This window comes from Phialemonium atrogriseum, assembly GCF_030411735.1.
Source record: "Phialemonium atrogriseum strain 8032-3 unplaced genomic scaffold QBC33scaffold_2, whole genome shotgun sequence".
Classification (NCBI taxonomy): Eukaryota; Fungi; Ascomycota; class Sordariomycetes; order Cephalothecales; family Cephalothecaceae; genus Phialemonium; species Phialemonium atrogriseum.
Window position 1 is genome coordinate 796,251 of NW_026848139.1, and position 16,837 is coordinate 813,087.

At 55.9% G+C, this 16,837-nt stretch overlaps 5 protein-coding genes across 5 annotated transcripts; 3 read left to right on the forward strand and 2 right to left on the reverse strand.

The window, feature by feature from the left end:
- Position 1: 1 nt before the first annotated feature.
- On the reverse strand, positions 2-3,524 carry QBC33DRAFT_511053 (inositol polyphosphate kinase-domain-containing protein; the record flags this gene model as incomplete). Its single annotated transcript, XM_060425810.1, has 7 exons — positions 2-270; positions 352-618; positions 719-1,580; positions 1,872-2,020; positions 2,188-2,236; positions 2,313-3,375; positions 3,457-3,524. 7 exons carry the CDS (start codon positions 3,522-3,524, stop codon positions 2-4), a joined length of 2,727 nt encoding a protein of 908 aa, XP_060287753.1.
- A 4,142-nt stretch (positions 3,525-7,666) lies between these two features.
- On the forward strand, positions 7,667-9,938 carry QBC33DRAFT_523993 (Argonaute siRNA chaperone complex subunit Arb1-domain-containing protein). Its single transcript, XM_060426690.1, has 5 exons — positions 7,667-8,334; positions 8,399-8,465; positions 8,529-8,546; positions 8,599-8,880; positions 8,932-9,938. The coding sequence occupies exons 1-5, from the start codon at positions 8,058-8,060 to the stop codon at positions 9,794-9,796; spliced, it is 1,509 nt and encodes a 502-aa protein (XP_060287754.1). The 5' UTR covers positions 7,667-8,057; the 3' UTR covers positions 9,797-9,938.
- Positions 9,939-10,448: 510 nt separating this feature from the next.
- QBC33DRAFT_511055 (UPF0057-domain-containing protein) lies at positions 10,449-11,141 on the reverse strand (the record flags this gene model as incomplete). Its single annotated transcript, XM_060425811.1, has 3 exons — positions 10,449-10,808; positions 10,909-10,976; positions 11,084-11,141. 3 exons carry the CDS (start codon positions 11,139-11,141, stop codon positions 10,449-10,451), a joined length of 486 nt encoding a protein of 161 aa, XP_060287755.1.
- A 161-nt stretch (positions 11,142-11,302) lies between these two features.
- On the forward strand, positions 11,303-15,488 carry QBC33DRAFT_156555 (P-loop containing nucleoside triphosphate hydrolase protein). The gene has a single exon (XM_060422205.1). It carries the CDS (start codon positions 11,498-11,500, stop codon positions 15,086-15,088), a length of 3,591 nt encoding a protein of 1,196 aa, XP_060287756.1. The 5' UTR covers positions 11,303-11,497; the 3' UTR covers positions 15,089-15,488.
- An 869-nt stretch (positions 15,489-16,357) lies between these two features.
- QBC33DRAFT_511057 (uncharacterized protein) lies at positions 16,358-16,660 on the forward strand (the record flags this gene model as incomplete). Its single annotated transcript, XM_060425812.1, has 1 exon — positions 16,358-16,660. The coding sequence occupies one exon, from the start codon at positions 16,358-16,360 to the stop codon at positions 16,658-16,660; it is 303 nt and encodes a 100-aa protein (XP_060287757.1).
- Positions 16,661-16,837: the final 177 nt, after the last annotated feature.

The window sequence follows — 16,837 nt, forward strand, 5'->3', positions numbered from 1 at the left end:
GCTAGCCCAGCAAATTGATGTAAGGCTCGGGCCAACGGCCCCAGATCAGAGGCCGGTCTCCGAGCCGACCGCTGACGGGGGCGAGGATCTTGAGCCGCTGCCTGTCCTGGTCGACCTCGGAGACGTAGACGAAGCCCATGACGGTGGCGTAGCGTATCGTCTCGATGGGGTCGGTCGGGGACGCGTTCATGACGGCTAGGGTCCAGTGCGACATCTCCGAGATGGGGTCGACCTTCTCGAGGACCTCCTCGTCGGCGAGGTAATCGGACGCTAGAGACAGGCATTAGAGTCGGGTGTTACAGTGAGGTGAGAGCAGATCAGGTTCTGTGGGGGAGGACGGGAACGACATACGATCCGGAATCTTGTAGATGGCTACGGTGCTAAAGTCGACCTGCTGCGTGAAGGGGCTCAGGGTCCGCTTCGCGTCGCCGAAGAAGTACTCCTTGATGGCCGCCTCGCGGACCTGCTGCATGAAGCCCTCGTCGCGCTCGGCAACGCCCTCGGACTTGTCCAGCGCCAGGACGGTGATCGCCTCGCCGAACCGCGTCTGCTCCTGCGAGAGCCGGCGCTGGAGCTCAGCGTTGAGGCGCGCGGATCCAAGCACCACGACGATGTTTACTACCGGTTTCGCGCGGTTAGAACAGAACAACCATGTCTGGGGCCGGGGAACAGAGAATGAAGGTGAGGGGAAGGGGGTGTGTGACAAGCAAAGACCTACCAGCAAACTCGCTCACGATATGGGCAAGCAGGTCGACGCCACTCTTGCCAGCCGCCACGGTAGGCGCATCGACAACCAGCCCGGCGGCGCGCACAGCCCCATCCTCTGCGAGCCTACCCCCCACAGCGGCCCCCAGCGCGGCGACCAGGGCCCTCCAGACATCCGGGTCCTCCTCGACCCTGTCGCGGCCAAAGTAGTGCACGAGCGGCAGCTTGACGGGCACGGGCCCGGGCCCGCTGCTGGGCGAGGCGCCGACCCCGGCGCCGCCGTCGGCCGCCTCGACGTCCATAACGGTGCCCACGGCCGCGGCCCCGAGCGTCCCGGGGAGGCTGAAGAAGGCCTCGCGCGGGTCCGCGCCCGCCAGGATCGGCTGCCCTCCCTGCCGCGTCGCCAGGGCCGCGAGCGTGCGCGCGAGGCTGGTCTTGCCGCTGCAGGGCCCGCCGCACACGAGGACGCGGGGGCCCAGGGTCGCGCCGGCGCCGGAGGCTGCTGCTGCTGCGGCGGCGGCGGCGGCTCGCCGCCGGCCCTGCAGGGCGAAGTGCAGGTTCAGGTAGCTGACCTGCGGGGACTCGTCGGGGGAGGCGTGCTCGGCGACGTAGTCCTCGCACTCGCCCGAGACCTCAAGGGTGCAGCCCTTCCAGGTCAGGATCTTGGACTTGGCCCCCTGGAGGGTGTAGGGGACGTTGAGGGCCAGCTCGGTGCCGTCGCGCTCGGCGGTGCCCGAGACGAGGCGGACGGTGAGGGCGGCGGAGGTTGAGGTGCCGGCGGAGGCGAAGGACGCGGACGGGTGATGGGGGGACTCGAAGCGCCACTCCCAGAGGGGCTTGAGCGTTATTGTGCGAGTCCTTGAGCCGGGAGGGGGCTACAAGTTCAGGGGTTAGTCGACTCTTGGAGGTAGTTGGGTGGAGAGGAGGTAATTGGCTTTGGAATTGGGGATGCCAAGGTTGCAGGTTGATCGGAAATGACTACTTGCCTGTGCAGGTATTTGCCCCAAGCCTGGAATCGACATCTTGCCTACAGCTCGAGGGGCACGGGAGCTTCAGGAAGGAAATGTTTGCTGGGTTGAAGGGGAGTCGACGAAGGCGAAAGTTTGGCTCAGCCTTGTAGTTTGTGGCGCATGCACCCCGCGAGGCTTAGGTGGGGAGGGACCTACATACGTGATATTGTCCTCGATGCGTACGAATAGCACAGTCCCGAGTATAGAAACTTCGAATAATATGGGGGATGCAGAGCAACGATGCTGCCAAAAACCTGGTAATGGTTTCTGCTGTAATTCATGTCGTTGAATGTCGTTGATCATGACTAGACTAAAGTCTATAGTAAAAAAACGCCTCCCTTAAATCTAACGCGACATGGAAGGTAACTTGGGGTATCCAGCCACGTGCCTCCATGCAACGCCCTTTTGTATCGTCATGGTAATGCTCCAATGCAAGTGAAAATGATCCTCCCGCTTCGCCTTGTCCACACACCTCTCTCTTTTCCCGACGAGACGCTGGCATGCCTGCCAGGGCTGCCGTCCTCTAAACTCCTCGTTTGCTCTATCTCTAGCTCCTCACTGTGACAGCTCTTCGAATATGCGAATCAGACTCCGCACTCCCGCAAGGCTGTTCTCATCTGGGCCTTGCCCAGGTGTCCACTGCGCGTGCGCAAAGTCGATGAGCTTCAGCGAGTATATCCGCGGAACATCGATCTCGTCGTCTGAGAGCTCGTCCTCGCCCGCAAGGATGAGCTCCCCACTCTCGTCGAGAGCTATGCCGCTATCGACCCGGATGGTAGACCGGCCAGAATCCTCGTCCTTGCCCTCCTGGGACATGGTCGCGCTCGCGCTGGTCTCGTCAATCGCCGCACGCAAGGCGTCGCCATCGCCTTCGAACACAAAGAGCAGGCTGGCCGAGAACATGCGGCTCTCCTCGTTCTCGAGGATCTGCTGGACCCTCTTCAGGTCCTCCAGGAAGGCGTTCGCAACCGCCTTTCCCAGCTCCTCGTCGATCTTGGCGTGTTCGTTAAATACGAACTTTTTGAATACATCCACGACGTTCCCGGCGTTGACGTGCACCCTGCCGAAGTCCTTGCTGTATTTCTTATATCCCTCCTCGTCGGGTTGTTCGTCGCCTTCACAGCCTCGGTACACGCGCATCCCGGCGATCCGGAAGCCGAGTTCCCCATGAGTAGTCTCGGCACTGATCTTGTCGAAGCGTTGCTTCTTCTCGAGCGGCGCATCATCTGCCCAAAGGCGCACACCGAGCTTCACGTCCATGATATTCGGCCGCCGGTACCCGTATGCGGCATTCTCGAGAACGACCGCCTTATCAGTGGCAATCTTCTTGGTCATATTTGGTATCCACTTGATGTTGTCCGACGGTGATGCTCCTGCCAGTGTTGGCGTTGGGCTTTGTGAAGGCTCCGGTTGCAGGCTATGCGCCATCTTGAGGACCGCCTCCTTCACTTCCAGACTAATGTGGTCTGCCACGACGGGTATCTGCTCCGAGATTGAGTCCATGTCTGTGGCATCATTGAGCATCAGGGTGCCCATGAAGAGCGGCATCAGCTCCGCAAACTCGGGATGGCTCTCGTTCGCCGATTCGTAAAACTTGATCTCCTGCGGTGTGCATGGCTTGATGAAGAGTTCCCCGTCAGAATCGCAAAGGGTCCCCGCACTGTTTGATAGAGGTTAGCGACCTCATTTATGAGACTGACTCCGAGTCCGAGCCATGAAGTTATGGGTCGAGGAGGCTTACTGTCCAGCGACAGCATGGGCGTAGTCAACCAGATCCGCCCTGTTGGGGATCTCCTTCGTCCGGATCATGTTCGCAGCTGGCCCTTGATTAAAGCGGTGTGCGCTAGGGCCGAGTGTGAAATGAAGAGGAGGGAGGGAGGCGAGAGGCGCATCCAAGGGGTTTTTCTGCCTATCGGGGTTCGAGGTACTTGGGTTTGAGGGGAATCGGCCCCCGATGGCATAGGCAACGCAGAATAGAGTCAGGAGAAACAGGTGCCAAGAGGAAAGAGAATGCTTGGATAGGAAGCAAATGTAGAGCAGATCGGGCGATGATGGAGATGGCACTTGTTGGCAACGAAGGCGAAAGTGACATTTTAAGTCGGAATGGCCATGTCAAAGGAATGGAGGATGCGAATGCGGGAACTCAGGTACCATCCCTAAGTGGCTCCGAGGTACGTACCTCGCTTCCATCCATGACACACGGGGGCGGGTTCCAGTCCAGCGAATAAGGCGGCTTGTTTTAGCTTCTGGCCCCGTGGCGAGGGAATGACAAGGGATTTCCATTGGGGGCTCACTCCATATTGTGCATATCCCAACCAGCACACTGTGGCGGGCCCAGCTTGTCACTGCTGCCGCAGGCACGGCCACACTGTAGGCTAACTGTTGGCTGACTGGCTGACTGGCTGAGTAACCCAGCCTCAGCCACAGTGCGTGTCTTCCACTCCACTAATTCTCAATTCCGAGCCCGTGCAACCGACCGCAGCAACCGCCACGCGAGGACATGTCAGGATGACTACAATATCATCAACATGGCTCCGGTCCTCCCGTGTCTCAATATTGCTGTTCAGTGCTGCATTACCTACATTGCCGGCTTGATTGCCCAATCAACGCCAGTGCCATAAATCCATCTGATGAGGATCGTGGGGTAGATTGGGCTCCCATAGACAACTTTTTTTGGGTCGAGGAAGATGCTCTGCAGGAGGCGGGCTGCCCAATACGCAATAATGGCTCCAGACACTGCAGGATGCCTCCAATTGCGGCATATTTGCAGTCCCTAACACGTGGAGATAACTCATGGTTTCGACAAAGTTAAAATATTGTTCTCATCAAATATTTGTTGTTATTATTCTTCTGTTCTTTCTTTCTTTCCCCCTTCTCCTTGCTTACATTAGCGCTCTATTACATTACTGTGAACGTCCGTCCTACAATTTCTGTTGGTTGTTTTATCGAGGTCTGGTGACCATGAAGGCGGTGAGGCCAAGCAACCTGGCCAGTCTTGCATGTTTGATTTTGAATGCCGGCTCCATTAAGATGGTTGGCGAATGGTAAGGCCTACGACGAGTTGGGTAGGTAACTGCGGTCTAGGTCCTATGCAGTAGAGTCGTAAAACCAGGCAGGTGGCTGTGTTACCTCTAGACTTCACGCCCCTTCGCCTAGGAGCCAGTAGCGATATTCCCCGTCCATATCCTGTCCTATCGCAGTAGGCCTCCCGGTCCGCGGGGGGGGGACTCCCATTATCCTGGAGACTCAACATCCTAGTCCCTTCATAGCCCTTAGACAGAGTCTATAGACTAGGATAGCGATCTGTAGGTTGGGTATACAAATTCCCAGTCAGCCATCGGCTTAGACAAGGCACTATTGGAACAAGCACCGGGCGCTGAGGAACCAGCCGAAGCCCGATATTCTCAAGTTGTGGTATTGGGTCGAATGTAGATGACTCGAGTATTGATGCAATGCAGGTTGGCCCCAATCTATTGGCTATGCTAGGCAGCGATCGTTCTGCACGGCCAACTAAAAAAGGAGTGACAAAGTCGCCCAATAGGGACCCCAGAGCGTGTTGACCATTGCCTGGCTTCAGCTGCCGATACCACTGCTGGGTTGCCTGCCGCGGCTCAACTTCTAGCTCAATTTGTTGTCTATACTGCAGTTAGGCTGTGCTCAGTCACATATTACAACTGAGCGAGGTGTAATATCGTCTACGGTGGGACGCATGGTCCAGCCTGTGTGTTTACGGGCAGAAGAAACGCCATCCAGAGGTGCCAATGAGAAGTAAGCATTGTCCACATCGTGATGCCTCTTATCTCGTCCATTTCAACAGCGAAGAAACGCTACCAAGAAGCGAACTCTGCAACACAAGCTTTGCAAGAGGCCAAGTCTGGCGGGGCCGGTGTGTTCCATACTGGGAGTGTCCGCCGGCAACGGGCTAAATGGAGACGCACGCGATCGTCCTTGGAGATAAATGAGACGAGCTGTGCATCCAAGAGCGGTACGACGGTGATAGGTACCTTCAGCTGCCAACCCAGAGATAGACGTGCCATGCTCGACGATGAAGGTGAGTCGGTTGTAACACTCTTTTGAATATTTGGGCACATGAGAAAGACGTTCTACTTTGCTGATTTCGTGGGCATCGATAGTCAACCTTTGTAATGGTATAGCCTGCTTGCGGGAAAGGAAATGGTCGAGTATGGCCACGGTACGACGTCGAATCATGATTCCCAAATACTACAATATCAAGTCAACAAGCAGCAAGGAAATGACAAGGGCGAGCGAAAGATGAAGTGCAGGGAGGTCAGGGCAGAGAGAAAGTTCCCATCCATGCTATAACCCTTCCATGCCTAATATTGTATCTGCGCAGATACCGCATCTGGAGGAGAGTTCAAGGTGGTGGTGATCATGGTTAGGTAGCCATCATATGCTGGGGCTCACAGTTGTTCTGAGGTTGCAGGCTAAAACTGCATATACTGCCGTCTTGGGTGCTTATTATATTCTGGCCGACCTCGGCCCCTTCACCACCCTCGTAAGGGCTCACATAACACGGCTGTATGTACTCGTCAGCCTAAGAATCGGCAACTGATCAACTGCCGGCTCTCAGGATAGAATTGTCTACTTTGAGCACTGTCAAGTCTTCTGCATCAGGGGGAAGTTCTAACCTAGTTACCCGTCTAATGAACTGCTTATATAACCTACATCGTTTTTGTATAAGCAGAGAAACTCAGAAACGTGGCATCTATAGGGCAACCTACTTTGCATGGCGTTGAGAATGAGTTTAAACTATTTTTACTACTCAAGCAGGGGTATCGAGAGTTTCGCTGGGTGATAGCGAAGATGATGTATTCTTGAAAACATGGATGGAGAATGATAACTTAGTCACTGCAGTGTCAGCAGGCTTTCTCCCACCTAGGCAGACGCGTATTAAATTCATTTCCGGAATCTCTAACGAGGGCAATCCTAAAATTAGGAAGCGATGTCCATGAATATAAAAACACGATTTCTCATTCTCTCCGACACCCATGGCGAGGAATTTGGGCCAGAGGCCAAGCCTCTCCAACCTGCGGACGTCGCTATACACTGCGGCGACCTCACCGAAGAGTCCAAGATAGCCGAGTTTCGAGCAACTCTAAGGTTGCTGAAGGATATCAACGCACCCCTCAAGCTCGTCATTGCGGGGAACCATGATTTGACGATGGACATCCCACTATTCAAGAAGAAGGTCGCAGAGGCACACCCCCCCTTGGATCCAAACCTGGTCAAGGAGGAGTATGGCGATTTCGGAGAGATCCGAAACCTCTTCACTGAAGCAGCAGCCGGAGGCGTCGTATTTTTAAACGAGGGAACCCATCGATTTACGCTGAGTAACGGCGCTACACTTGCGGTCTACGCCAGCCCATTCACCCCGTCTCTCGGCGACTGGGGTTTTCAATTCGCGCGGCGACAAGGCCACGACTTCTTGATCGACAAGGACGTCGACGTCGCCATCACACACGGGCCCCCGAGGGGCGTCCTGGACGTCACCGATTCTGGACAGCGCGCGGGGTGCTCAGTCTCTTCGCGGCCGTGGCCCGGTCCCGGCCGCGCCTGCACTGCTTTGGGCACATCCACGAGGCCTGGGGTGCGAAGCTGGTCGCCTGGCGTGAGTCGACCAGCGAGATGCCTACCCACTTTTCAGATATCCCGTGAAACCAGGTTTGCATACGCTTTTTATCAATGCTGCGATTCAAGGGACTGCGGAATATCCAACACAGCTCCCGTGGCAGGTTGATATTGAGCTTCCAAGGGCGAAATTGCCGTAGAAAGAGTAACATTTGCCTCTAGCTTGGCTTATTACAGCAGGTAGATAAAACAGGTAGCTTAGGGAGGTGTAGCTCTAATGAAGGTATGCTCAGACCGTCACGTGCCACCTTGATCAACCACATTTTCTGGTACCTAGGTACCTCCCTACCTGAGGTGCTTCAGATGTTTTCATGCAAGTTTCCTTTTTCCCGTCCCTATTGTGCCAATCCGCCCGGAATGCATCTGTCCGTACAGACTGCTCCCGTCTCCGGTTGGTGTTTGGTGTTTGGTCTTTGCCTTGCAGGCCGCCCCGACCTTGCGGCGCAAACAAACGGAATGGAGAAGGCAGGCGCACATATCAATATCGACTTCTAAGCCCTCTTCTGCCAGCCTTTTTCTGCGACCTTATTGGCTAGCCAGCCTACATCTTTCCCAGCTGGGAAATCGTGACAGCTTCCCCCGAGCCACCCTAGAGAAGTTCAAATTTCAACCTAACCTGACCCCAGTCTCACCACATCTTCGCTTATCATAGCTTTGAGGCTGTGACTGCATAAGAAATACGAATCAACCGCCATGACATCGTCACCTGGCGAAGGTCCTGCTGAGGGAGACGGCATGGCTGGGAATTATTCTACACAGCCTCTCCAGGATGGGTCTAGTCTAGCTGCAGACGCGATCCTGGTCGGACCCAACGAAACTGACGGTGAGTGTGCCAAGGGAAGCTCGGAAGAGCATCCTATTCCAGGAAAGCTGGTCGAGGACAAAAAAAAGAGATCCAAGAGGAAGAACAAGTCCACAGTTGCGAGAGGTCCCGGAGCTCTGAGCAAGTCTCGTGGCACTGGCTTCGAGGGTGAGTGTTCACTCTACAGATACCAGACCCTTGAGTGTGGTGGCTCAGACTAACAATTCAGCAGAGTTCTACTGCGATCCTCCAGTGACCCCTGACGAGGCCCTCGAGGAGCAGACCAACATCTATCCCCCGTATGTCCTGCCTCTGACCCACACCGGTCCATACGCTCCGCCCCCAAGCTAACAGTTCTGCAGTCATCGTGCCTTTGTTGAGTATGCTGCCCGTCTCACTGTGGTTCTCTTGTGCCGTTACTAACGAACGAAGCCGCATCGAGGAATGCATCCAGCGATTCCGGGCCCGCCGCCGACTCGACAGCGATCGCTTGAATATCTTCAACAAGTTTCTTGCCATCGGTGGGATTGATGGCTCCCCACGCCAGTTCCAGGGTGGCAACAGCATCGATCTCGAGGGGGCAACCTCCACTGAGATCAGGGAGATCATGGCCAGCGATGTCATCCACCGCACCGGGAACGACTTGCGCTTCTACAATCCCAACCGTCCAGACCACTGGGATGTAGACTTTGCGGGAGTTGTCTCGGGATTCTTGTAGGCCTCTGTCCCCCCTGGTGTAGGGCTCGAGATGCTAACATTTCACAGTTCCGAACGCATCTTCAAGCTCGCCGGCTCGGACCTCTCCTTGATCAAGATGGCTGCCGATCTCGTGCAGAACTTCCTAAACTACGTGCTTCACCACGATGTCTGCCCTGAATACGCCGACAACATCCACCAGGCCAAGGCCGTCTGTGACCAGGCTCTGGACCAGATCCCCCGCATCTTCGGCATCTGGCAGGCCATTCCCGGCGACTTCAGCATCGCTGCTCAGACGCTGTATTGCCGCAAGGAAGGGGAAGAGGCCTCGTCCTATTATTTGGGCGGTGCTAATAAGCGAATGGATCACAAGCGTGCTATGGTTGTTTTCATGGCAACTGTTGCTACAATGGATAGTGACTCGGTTGAAGCTGTTTGCGCGGCCAGTGCTTTGAACGCCATACACGTCATGGACACGGCTGAGCAAGCATTCGAGATCCTCGAACTTCGCGATCCCAGCGAGGAGGTACTCCAGCTGTATCGCGGAGTCAAAGACCCTGCCTCGGGTGCGCCGGGCACCATTGAACCATGTGGCCTTATCGTCCTCAAGCCTATTACGATCCAAGATGGCTGGGACACTGGGTTGTGCACAGATCAAGTCTGTGGTGATGGCGCTCAAGAGAGCCTAATAATCAACTGCAGCATCATGCGCTACCTGATGGTGGGAATGAAGGTGAAGCTGGTAGTGTGCACGCTCAACATCGGCATCAAGTTCATCAAGGAGCTCAAAGAGGTTTGTCCGAGCTACTACACCTTCCTGCCCCAGGAGTTGATGCTCAACTACAGGGAGCCGGTGCTGAACGAACGCCCGGCCCCGGGTGTGGATGATCTGGAAGCGGAGGATGAGCAGCCGGCCCAGAAGGCCAAGGACTGAGACATCGGATTGGAGTTCGGAGGAGATACCCAGGCATTTCGGCGTCTGGTCGGGTTTGACCTTTAGAGGGAGCCTCGTGGCTGGCATTTTGCTCGTGGCCTGGAATTAATGGTTGCCACATCCGAATAGATACCAATGGATGGTCGAGTTTCGCAGTTCCGTCGTGTGAAATCGTATGGCCACAGCATTCGCAGTGCCCATACGACCAGGGCATCGAGCATTCAACCACAGCACATTCACCCACAAGCCCCTCTACCAACCAGCACCCAAACCCGTGAAGCTTGCAGCCGTCGACGATCATCGGGTGCACATCCAGCCAGACGGAGAGAAAGAAGAAGAGCCACCGTAAAGACCGTGATTGCATTATCCCTCAGGAACGGGCGTAGCCACCGCACCTGCATGTTGATGTAGTTTGTACAAAGTCCGAAAAAGCACCCTTAAAAGATCCACCAACCAACCCCAACGCCCGTAATGCGCCGGACGGAATCCGGGGCACCTGCTATTGATCGCCTTTGGCTCCGACGCTCGCTCACCCGCCCATTCCTCCACTACCCGAACCACTCAATACATGTCCGTCCATCCGGCAATAGGCCTTCCCCCCCCCCAAGAGCCGCTTCCGCTCCCATTCCCAGCCGCGATACTAGCCGCCAGCCTACTCCTGGCTCTGGATCTTGTGATCGCCCGCCACGACCTGGGCGTAGCTCGGCGGCGCGGGGCCGTCGTTGCTGCTGCTGCCGCCCTGGCCGGCATCGTGGGCCGGGCCCGGGCCAGGTGCCGGGGCGGCGGAAGGCTTCGGGCCGGAGCCGCTGCTGTTGGCGTTGTCGGTGGTCCCGTAGCTCATGTTGCCCTGGGGCTTGGGCTGCCGCGGCGGCTGCCGGGCCTGGGTCGAGCCGCCGTCATGGACGAAGACGTAGAAGCGCCCGCGCTCGTCGTCTTGCGGGATGCCCTCGTAGTCGTAGCCTGGTTCGGGGAACTTGGCGATGATGTACCAGGCGTGGATCAGGCCGGGGATCTGGGGGGAGGGTTGAGGCGTCAGCATTGGGAAGAGGAGCGGGTGGTGGTGCGCTGGGTGCGCTTGGGGGAGGGGTTTGGAGATGGAGGCAATGACTCACATATCCTAGCACGAAGAGGAGGATGTTGATGAGGGAGTCGGCGGAGCAGATGCCTCGCTTGACCCAAACTGCGCGCATATCGTTAGATTAAGTTCACGATGGCATGTTGTGGTGCCTAAATCCCGGGCTGCCTGTTGACAGCTGCGGGGCACGAGGTTTGGTGGCGGGTGCATACCTGGCAATGGGGGGAAGAGGATGGCCAAAAGGCCGAGGAAGATGTCTGCAGAGCACATCCCGAACAGTTGCGAGTCTAGTTGAAGAGTCGAGGTGGAAAGAAAGCGCGTTTGGGTAGTATCGCCGTGAGGTTGGAGATAAGGGAGGGATACTCGAGGCTCGTTGAATGTAAATGGGACGGGGTAAAATGATGCAGGTAGCGGAGCCAGCCTAGTTACGTAGGTACCCGCTACTGTGCTTGCGTAATGCGTAATGAACCACGTAACAGGGTCCTCTCGGTGTGCGGTGAGCGGCAAAACCTCGGCATTCAGCCAAGTCCCGATGCTCAACTTTCTAGCCGCACGTCTCTCGCCTTGAATGTTCGACCTCATCTTTCGCGACCCAACTTCCACACCCGGACACCCACTGCCTCATCATGGATGACCTTGAGTCGCTCGAGCTGCTATCCCTCGTGTCGAAAGTCACGTCGGAGTTGCAAAACCATTTGGGCATCAGCGAGAAGACCCTGGCCGAATTCGTCATCGCGAAACGACTAGAATGCGGCTCCTTTGCCGATTTCAAGAAGATGCTGGCGGGGGTTGGCGCGGAATTCCCACCCAGTTTGGTGGAGAGCGTAGATCGCCTTGTCCGGTCCATGCACCCCAAGTTCAAAGGCCAGGCGCAGAACGGTGCACTCGAGGATGAGGCTCAACAAGGCCGGTCTGCGGAGGAGAAGGAGCGAGTCTTCCGTGGCCTTACCCTTCCAGACAAGGAAGTCGAGTACGAAGATGGCATTATGGACGGCAAAGAGACCGACGCGATTGATGACACGCTGGCCATGTTGGAGAACCTAGAAGGGAAGGCGCGCAAAGAGAGGGTGTCGAGGAAGAGGAGCCGGAGCCCCGAGGACGAACACGATGACTCGAGGCGCAGGCGGAAAGACAAATACCGGTCACGGTCGAGATCACGCTCCAGAGGCCGCCGGAAAGGCGACCGTTATGATGATGAAGGGTACAAGTCATCGCGCAACGGCTACAAGGAAAAGAGAAAAGGTCGAATCGATGGTGACGACGACATATTCAAGCGCCCGCCCCCACCCGAGTTGGACGACGAGCCCATACTTTACAAAGTATACGACGGGCACGTTACGGGAATCAAGGACTTTGGGGCCTTTGTGAACCTCCATGGCATTCGGGGGAAGGTTGACGGACTGGTCCACGTCTCCGCATTGGTTGAAGGCCAGCGAGTCAACCATCCTTCTGACCTCGTCTCCAAAGGCCAGAACGTGAAGGTGAAGGTTGTCAAGATGGAGGGAAACCGGATAGGCTTATCCATGAAAGATGTGGATCAGGAGTCTGGACAGGATCTTGCCCCACAAGCCAGGATAGAGTCGGGGGCGAACATGGAGGCTCTGGGAGGTGGAAGAAATGGAAACGGCCTGGTGGAGGATGTGGCGGTAGCCTTCCAGACTCCCACCGCCCCTCCAAGGCGGCAGAAGAAACGGATGACATCGCCCGAACGCTGGGAGATACGGCAATTGATCGCGTCAGGGGTTGCTAAAGCCTCCGACTATCCAGACCTCGAGGAAGACTACCACTCGACTCTCACCGGAGAGGGCCATATGGAGCTGGAGGAGGAGGTGGATATCGAGATCCGAGAAGAGGAACCTCCTTTCCTTGCCGGTCAAACCAAGCAGTCTCTCGAGCTATCACCCATCAGGGTCATTAAGGCCCCCGACGGATCTCTTAACCGCGCTGCTATGGCGGGTACCAACCTGTCCAAGGAGAGGAAGGAAATGAGGCAGCAAGAGGCCGACGCAAAAGATGACGAAAACAAGGTTGATTTGTCCTCACAATGGCAAGACCCCATGGCAAACCCCGAGCACCGGAAATTTGCTCGCGACGTCCGCAACACTCAACCAGCTGCCAAGACTGATGCTGTGCCTGAATGGAAGAAAGCAATCCAGCCCAAGGATGAATCTTATGGTAAGAGGACGAGCATGACAATCAAGCAGCAACGAGAGTCCCTGCCGGTCTTTGCATTCAGGGATCAACTCATTACTGCCGTGAGGGAGAATCAGATCATGATCGTTGTCGGAGAAACTGGTTCTGGCAAAACGACCCAGCTTACCCAATACCTTGCTGAGGCTGGGTTTACGAACAACGGCCTTATTGGCTGCACACAGCCTCGCCGTGTCGCCGCCATGTCAGTTGCGAAGCGTGTCGCCGAGGAAGTAGGCTGCCAGCTTGGCCACGAGGTCGGCTATACAATCCGGTTCGAGGATTGCACTGGCCCATCAACGCAAATCAAGTACATGACCGATGGCATGTTGGAGCGTGAGATTCTGGTGGATCCGGACTTGAAGCGGTATTCAGTCATCATGCTTGACGAGGCCCACGAGAGAACCATATCAACCGACATTCTATTCGCTCTGTTAAAGAAAACAGTCAAGCGCAGGCCTGACTTGAAGGTTATCGTCACCTCTGCCACCCTGGATGCGGACAAGTTCTCGTCATACTTCAACGAATGCCCGATCTTCACCATCCCTGGACGAACCTTCCCTGTCGAGATCCTGTACTCGAGGGAGCCAGAATCAGACTACCTCGACGCTGCCTTGGTTACTGTCATGCAAATCCACCTGACAGAGCCAATGGGAGACATCCTTCTCTTCTTGACTGGCCAGGAAGAAATCGATACTAGCAGCGAGATTCTCTATGAGCGCATGAAGTCACTTGGCCCGAATGTGCCTGAGCTTATCATCCTGCCTGTATACTCTGCACTTCCAAGTGAGATGCAGAGCCGCATCTTCGAACCGGCGCCTCCTGGGAGCCGGAAGGTTGTTATCGCCACCAATATCGCCGAGACGTCAATTACTATTGACCACATTTACTATGTGGTCGATCCTGGCTTTGTGAAGCAGAATGCTTATGACCCGAAGCTTGGAATGGATTCCCTGGTTGTCACTCCGATTTCTCAAGCACAGGCAAATCAGAGGGCTGGTCGAGCCGGCCGGACCGGTCCAGGAAAGTGCTTCCGGCTTTACACTGAGGCTGCCTACCAGTCTGAGATGCTTCCCACGACAGTGCCTGAGATCCAACGCCAAAACCTTTCCCATACCATCCTCATGCTGAAAGCTATGGGCATCAACGACCTTCTCCACTTTGACTTTATGGACCCACCCCCTATCAACACTATGCTTACGGCCTTGGAAGAACTCTATGCCTTATCTGCATTAGATGACGAGGGCCTGCTCACGCGATTAGGAAGGAAGATGGCTGACTTTCCAATGGAACCGTCACTTGCCAAGGTTCTTATCGCGGCAGTTGATATGGGATGCTCAGACGAAATGCTCAGCATTGTCGCCATGTTGAATCTGCCCAACGTGTTCTATCGACCAAAGGAAAAGCAAGGGCTGGCCGACCAGAAGAAAGCCAAGTTCCACGACCCCCAGGGTGATCACCTGACCCTACTGAATGTGTACAACGCGTGGAAGACCAGCGGATTTTCCAGTCCCTGGTGTTTCGAGAACTTCATCCAAGCCCGGTCGATGCGCCGTGCAAAGGATGTGCGGGACCAGATCGTCCGGATCATGGAACGATACCGCCACCCGATCGTGAGCTGTGGACGGAACACCCAGAAGGTACGGCAGGCGTTGTGCAGCGGTTTCTTCCGCAACAGCGCGAGGAAGGACCCGCAGGAAGGCTACAAGACCCTAATCGAGGGCACCCCCGTGTACCTGCACCCGAGCTCGGCACTCTTCGGCAAGCAGGCCGAGTGGGTCATCTACCACACGCTGGTCCTCACCACCAAAGAGTACATGCACTGCACGACTGCCATTGAGCCGAAGTGGCTGGTGGACGCGGCACCCACGTTCTTCAAGGTTGCCCCAACGGACCGGCTGTCCAAGAGGAAGGCGGCGGAGCGAATACAGCCGCTGTATAACAAGTATGCCGGGGAGGATGATTGGAGGCTCAGTGCCCAGAGAAGGGGTGGACGGTCTGGTGGCGGAGGTGGAACGTGGGGATAAGGGGGGGATCTTTTACCAAGTCACGGGGTCAGAAAGATTCCTTTTCCCCCATTCCGGCTTCGCTTATCGTCGAGTTTCGATCTATCATGGCTTCTGGTTAGAGCGAGGTGTTGAGCTGGGGCAGCATGTGGCTATCCCCTCGAAATAGAAACTGAGATATCGAGCACAGAAAGTGACGAGTCCCTCCGATAATCCAGGCGTTAGACATGATCGGATGGAGATAAATTTGCCACTGCATGCGATTACCTTTATACCTACACTGCGTTGAGTTCCCTCCACCCCGAAAACCTTACGGTGGACTTGACTTCCTGACGAGCAACCGGAGTTTGAATGCTTTTTGGTGACCGGTACCTGCTCTGGACATTGACAGAAGACCGACCGCGGATGCCTCCCCGAGCTCCGGAGGACCCTTCTCCTGCGTGAGTCCGGAGCCTCGAGTTGTCTGGGGCACTTCTATCTGAGACAAACAAGACGCTCAGCTATGCAGAAACAATTGGAATCGGAGTGTGAGTTGTATCCTGTCCGTAACCAAGCTACACAGTTTTGCTTCTACCTGGTCAACTGTGGTCAGAGTTGAATACGCTTCAATCCCGACCGAACAATCGTCATGGCTGTGAATGGGAAACTTTGTTATGACCGGTAATCTCGCATCTTCCTTTGGCGTGTATGTCGAAGAGCGATTCATCCAAGAAGCGGGAAGGACGGCTGTTAGGGATTACCATGCGGTAGAAGAAAGGGGCGTGGAATGCGAGAAGAAAGGAAACACAAACCGACTCGACCCAACCAAAGACTCGGGAAAATCATCGCGCAGGTAGCAACAAAGAGCTTGAGCGACCCAAGAATAGAGACGGAATTCCTGCTGGCCAGGGGTAATCAGGCTCAGCGTATGGGGACCGAGGAACCTTGAGCTCTTCCGCAACCGGTAAGACGGCTATCCTTTTTTCCTTACCTACTTCCTAATATAGCTTCAAAGGCGCCTGATATCCCCAAAGCCAAGTAGGCAGGGGTGAATCCATCAGAGCCGAGCAGCAGAAGTCCCAGCAAAGATTGACATTACTACAATTACCAGCACCACCCCCTCCTCCCAATGCTCCCAAATCACACACTCTTCCCCCCTCTTCTTTCACTATCTTCATTAGAACTGACACATTCATCGTCGCATTACCTATAGATCACCCTTCCATAGCACCTCGGAAGCTAGCCTGACCACGAGCCAACCATCACCCACCTCCTCATTCACCACCACACCCAAAAAAACAGCAAAAGAAAATGCCCACCTTCAAACCCAACCAGCTCCGCGCGACATCAGCCAAGCTAGCCCTAGCGATATTTTCCACCGTGGCCCTCCTCGCCGGCACGGCCCACGGGCTCCCAGCAGCGACAGGGGCGGCGGCGACCGCCGTACAGGCTCCTCCCCCTGAAGAATGTGTGGGGCTGTGCCAGCGCTACCGGGGCAGCACCATCGGGCTCGGCGTCGCGCTCGGGCTGGTCTGCCTCGTGGCCCTCGTGAGCGTCATCGGTCCATGGTGCTGCTACATTGTTGTGGCTAGGTGGTGGGAGAAGAACGCTTGAGGCGTTTGGGGATAGGATAGGGGGCGGGGGCAGTTTGGAGGGCGGGAGGTGAATCTTTCGGTTGGGTCTTGGGGGCGAGGCATGAGAGGGTGCTTTGATGTGGCTGGGGGGTTGCGAGACTTGGGGGTTTCCCTATGCAGGGTCGTGGGTTTAAACAGGTGGGGATGGGCAACGTCG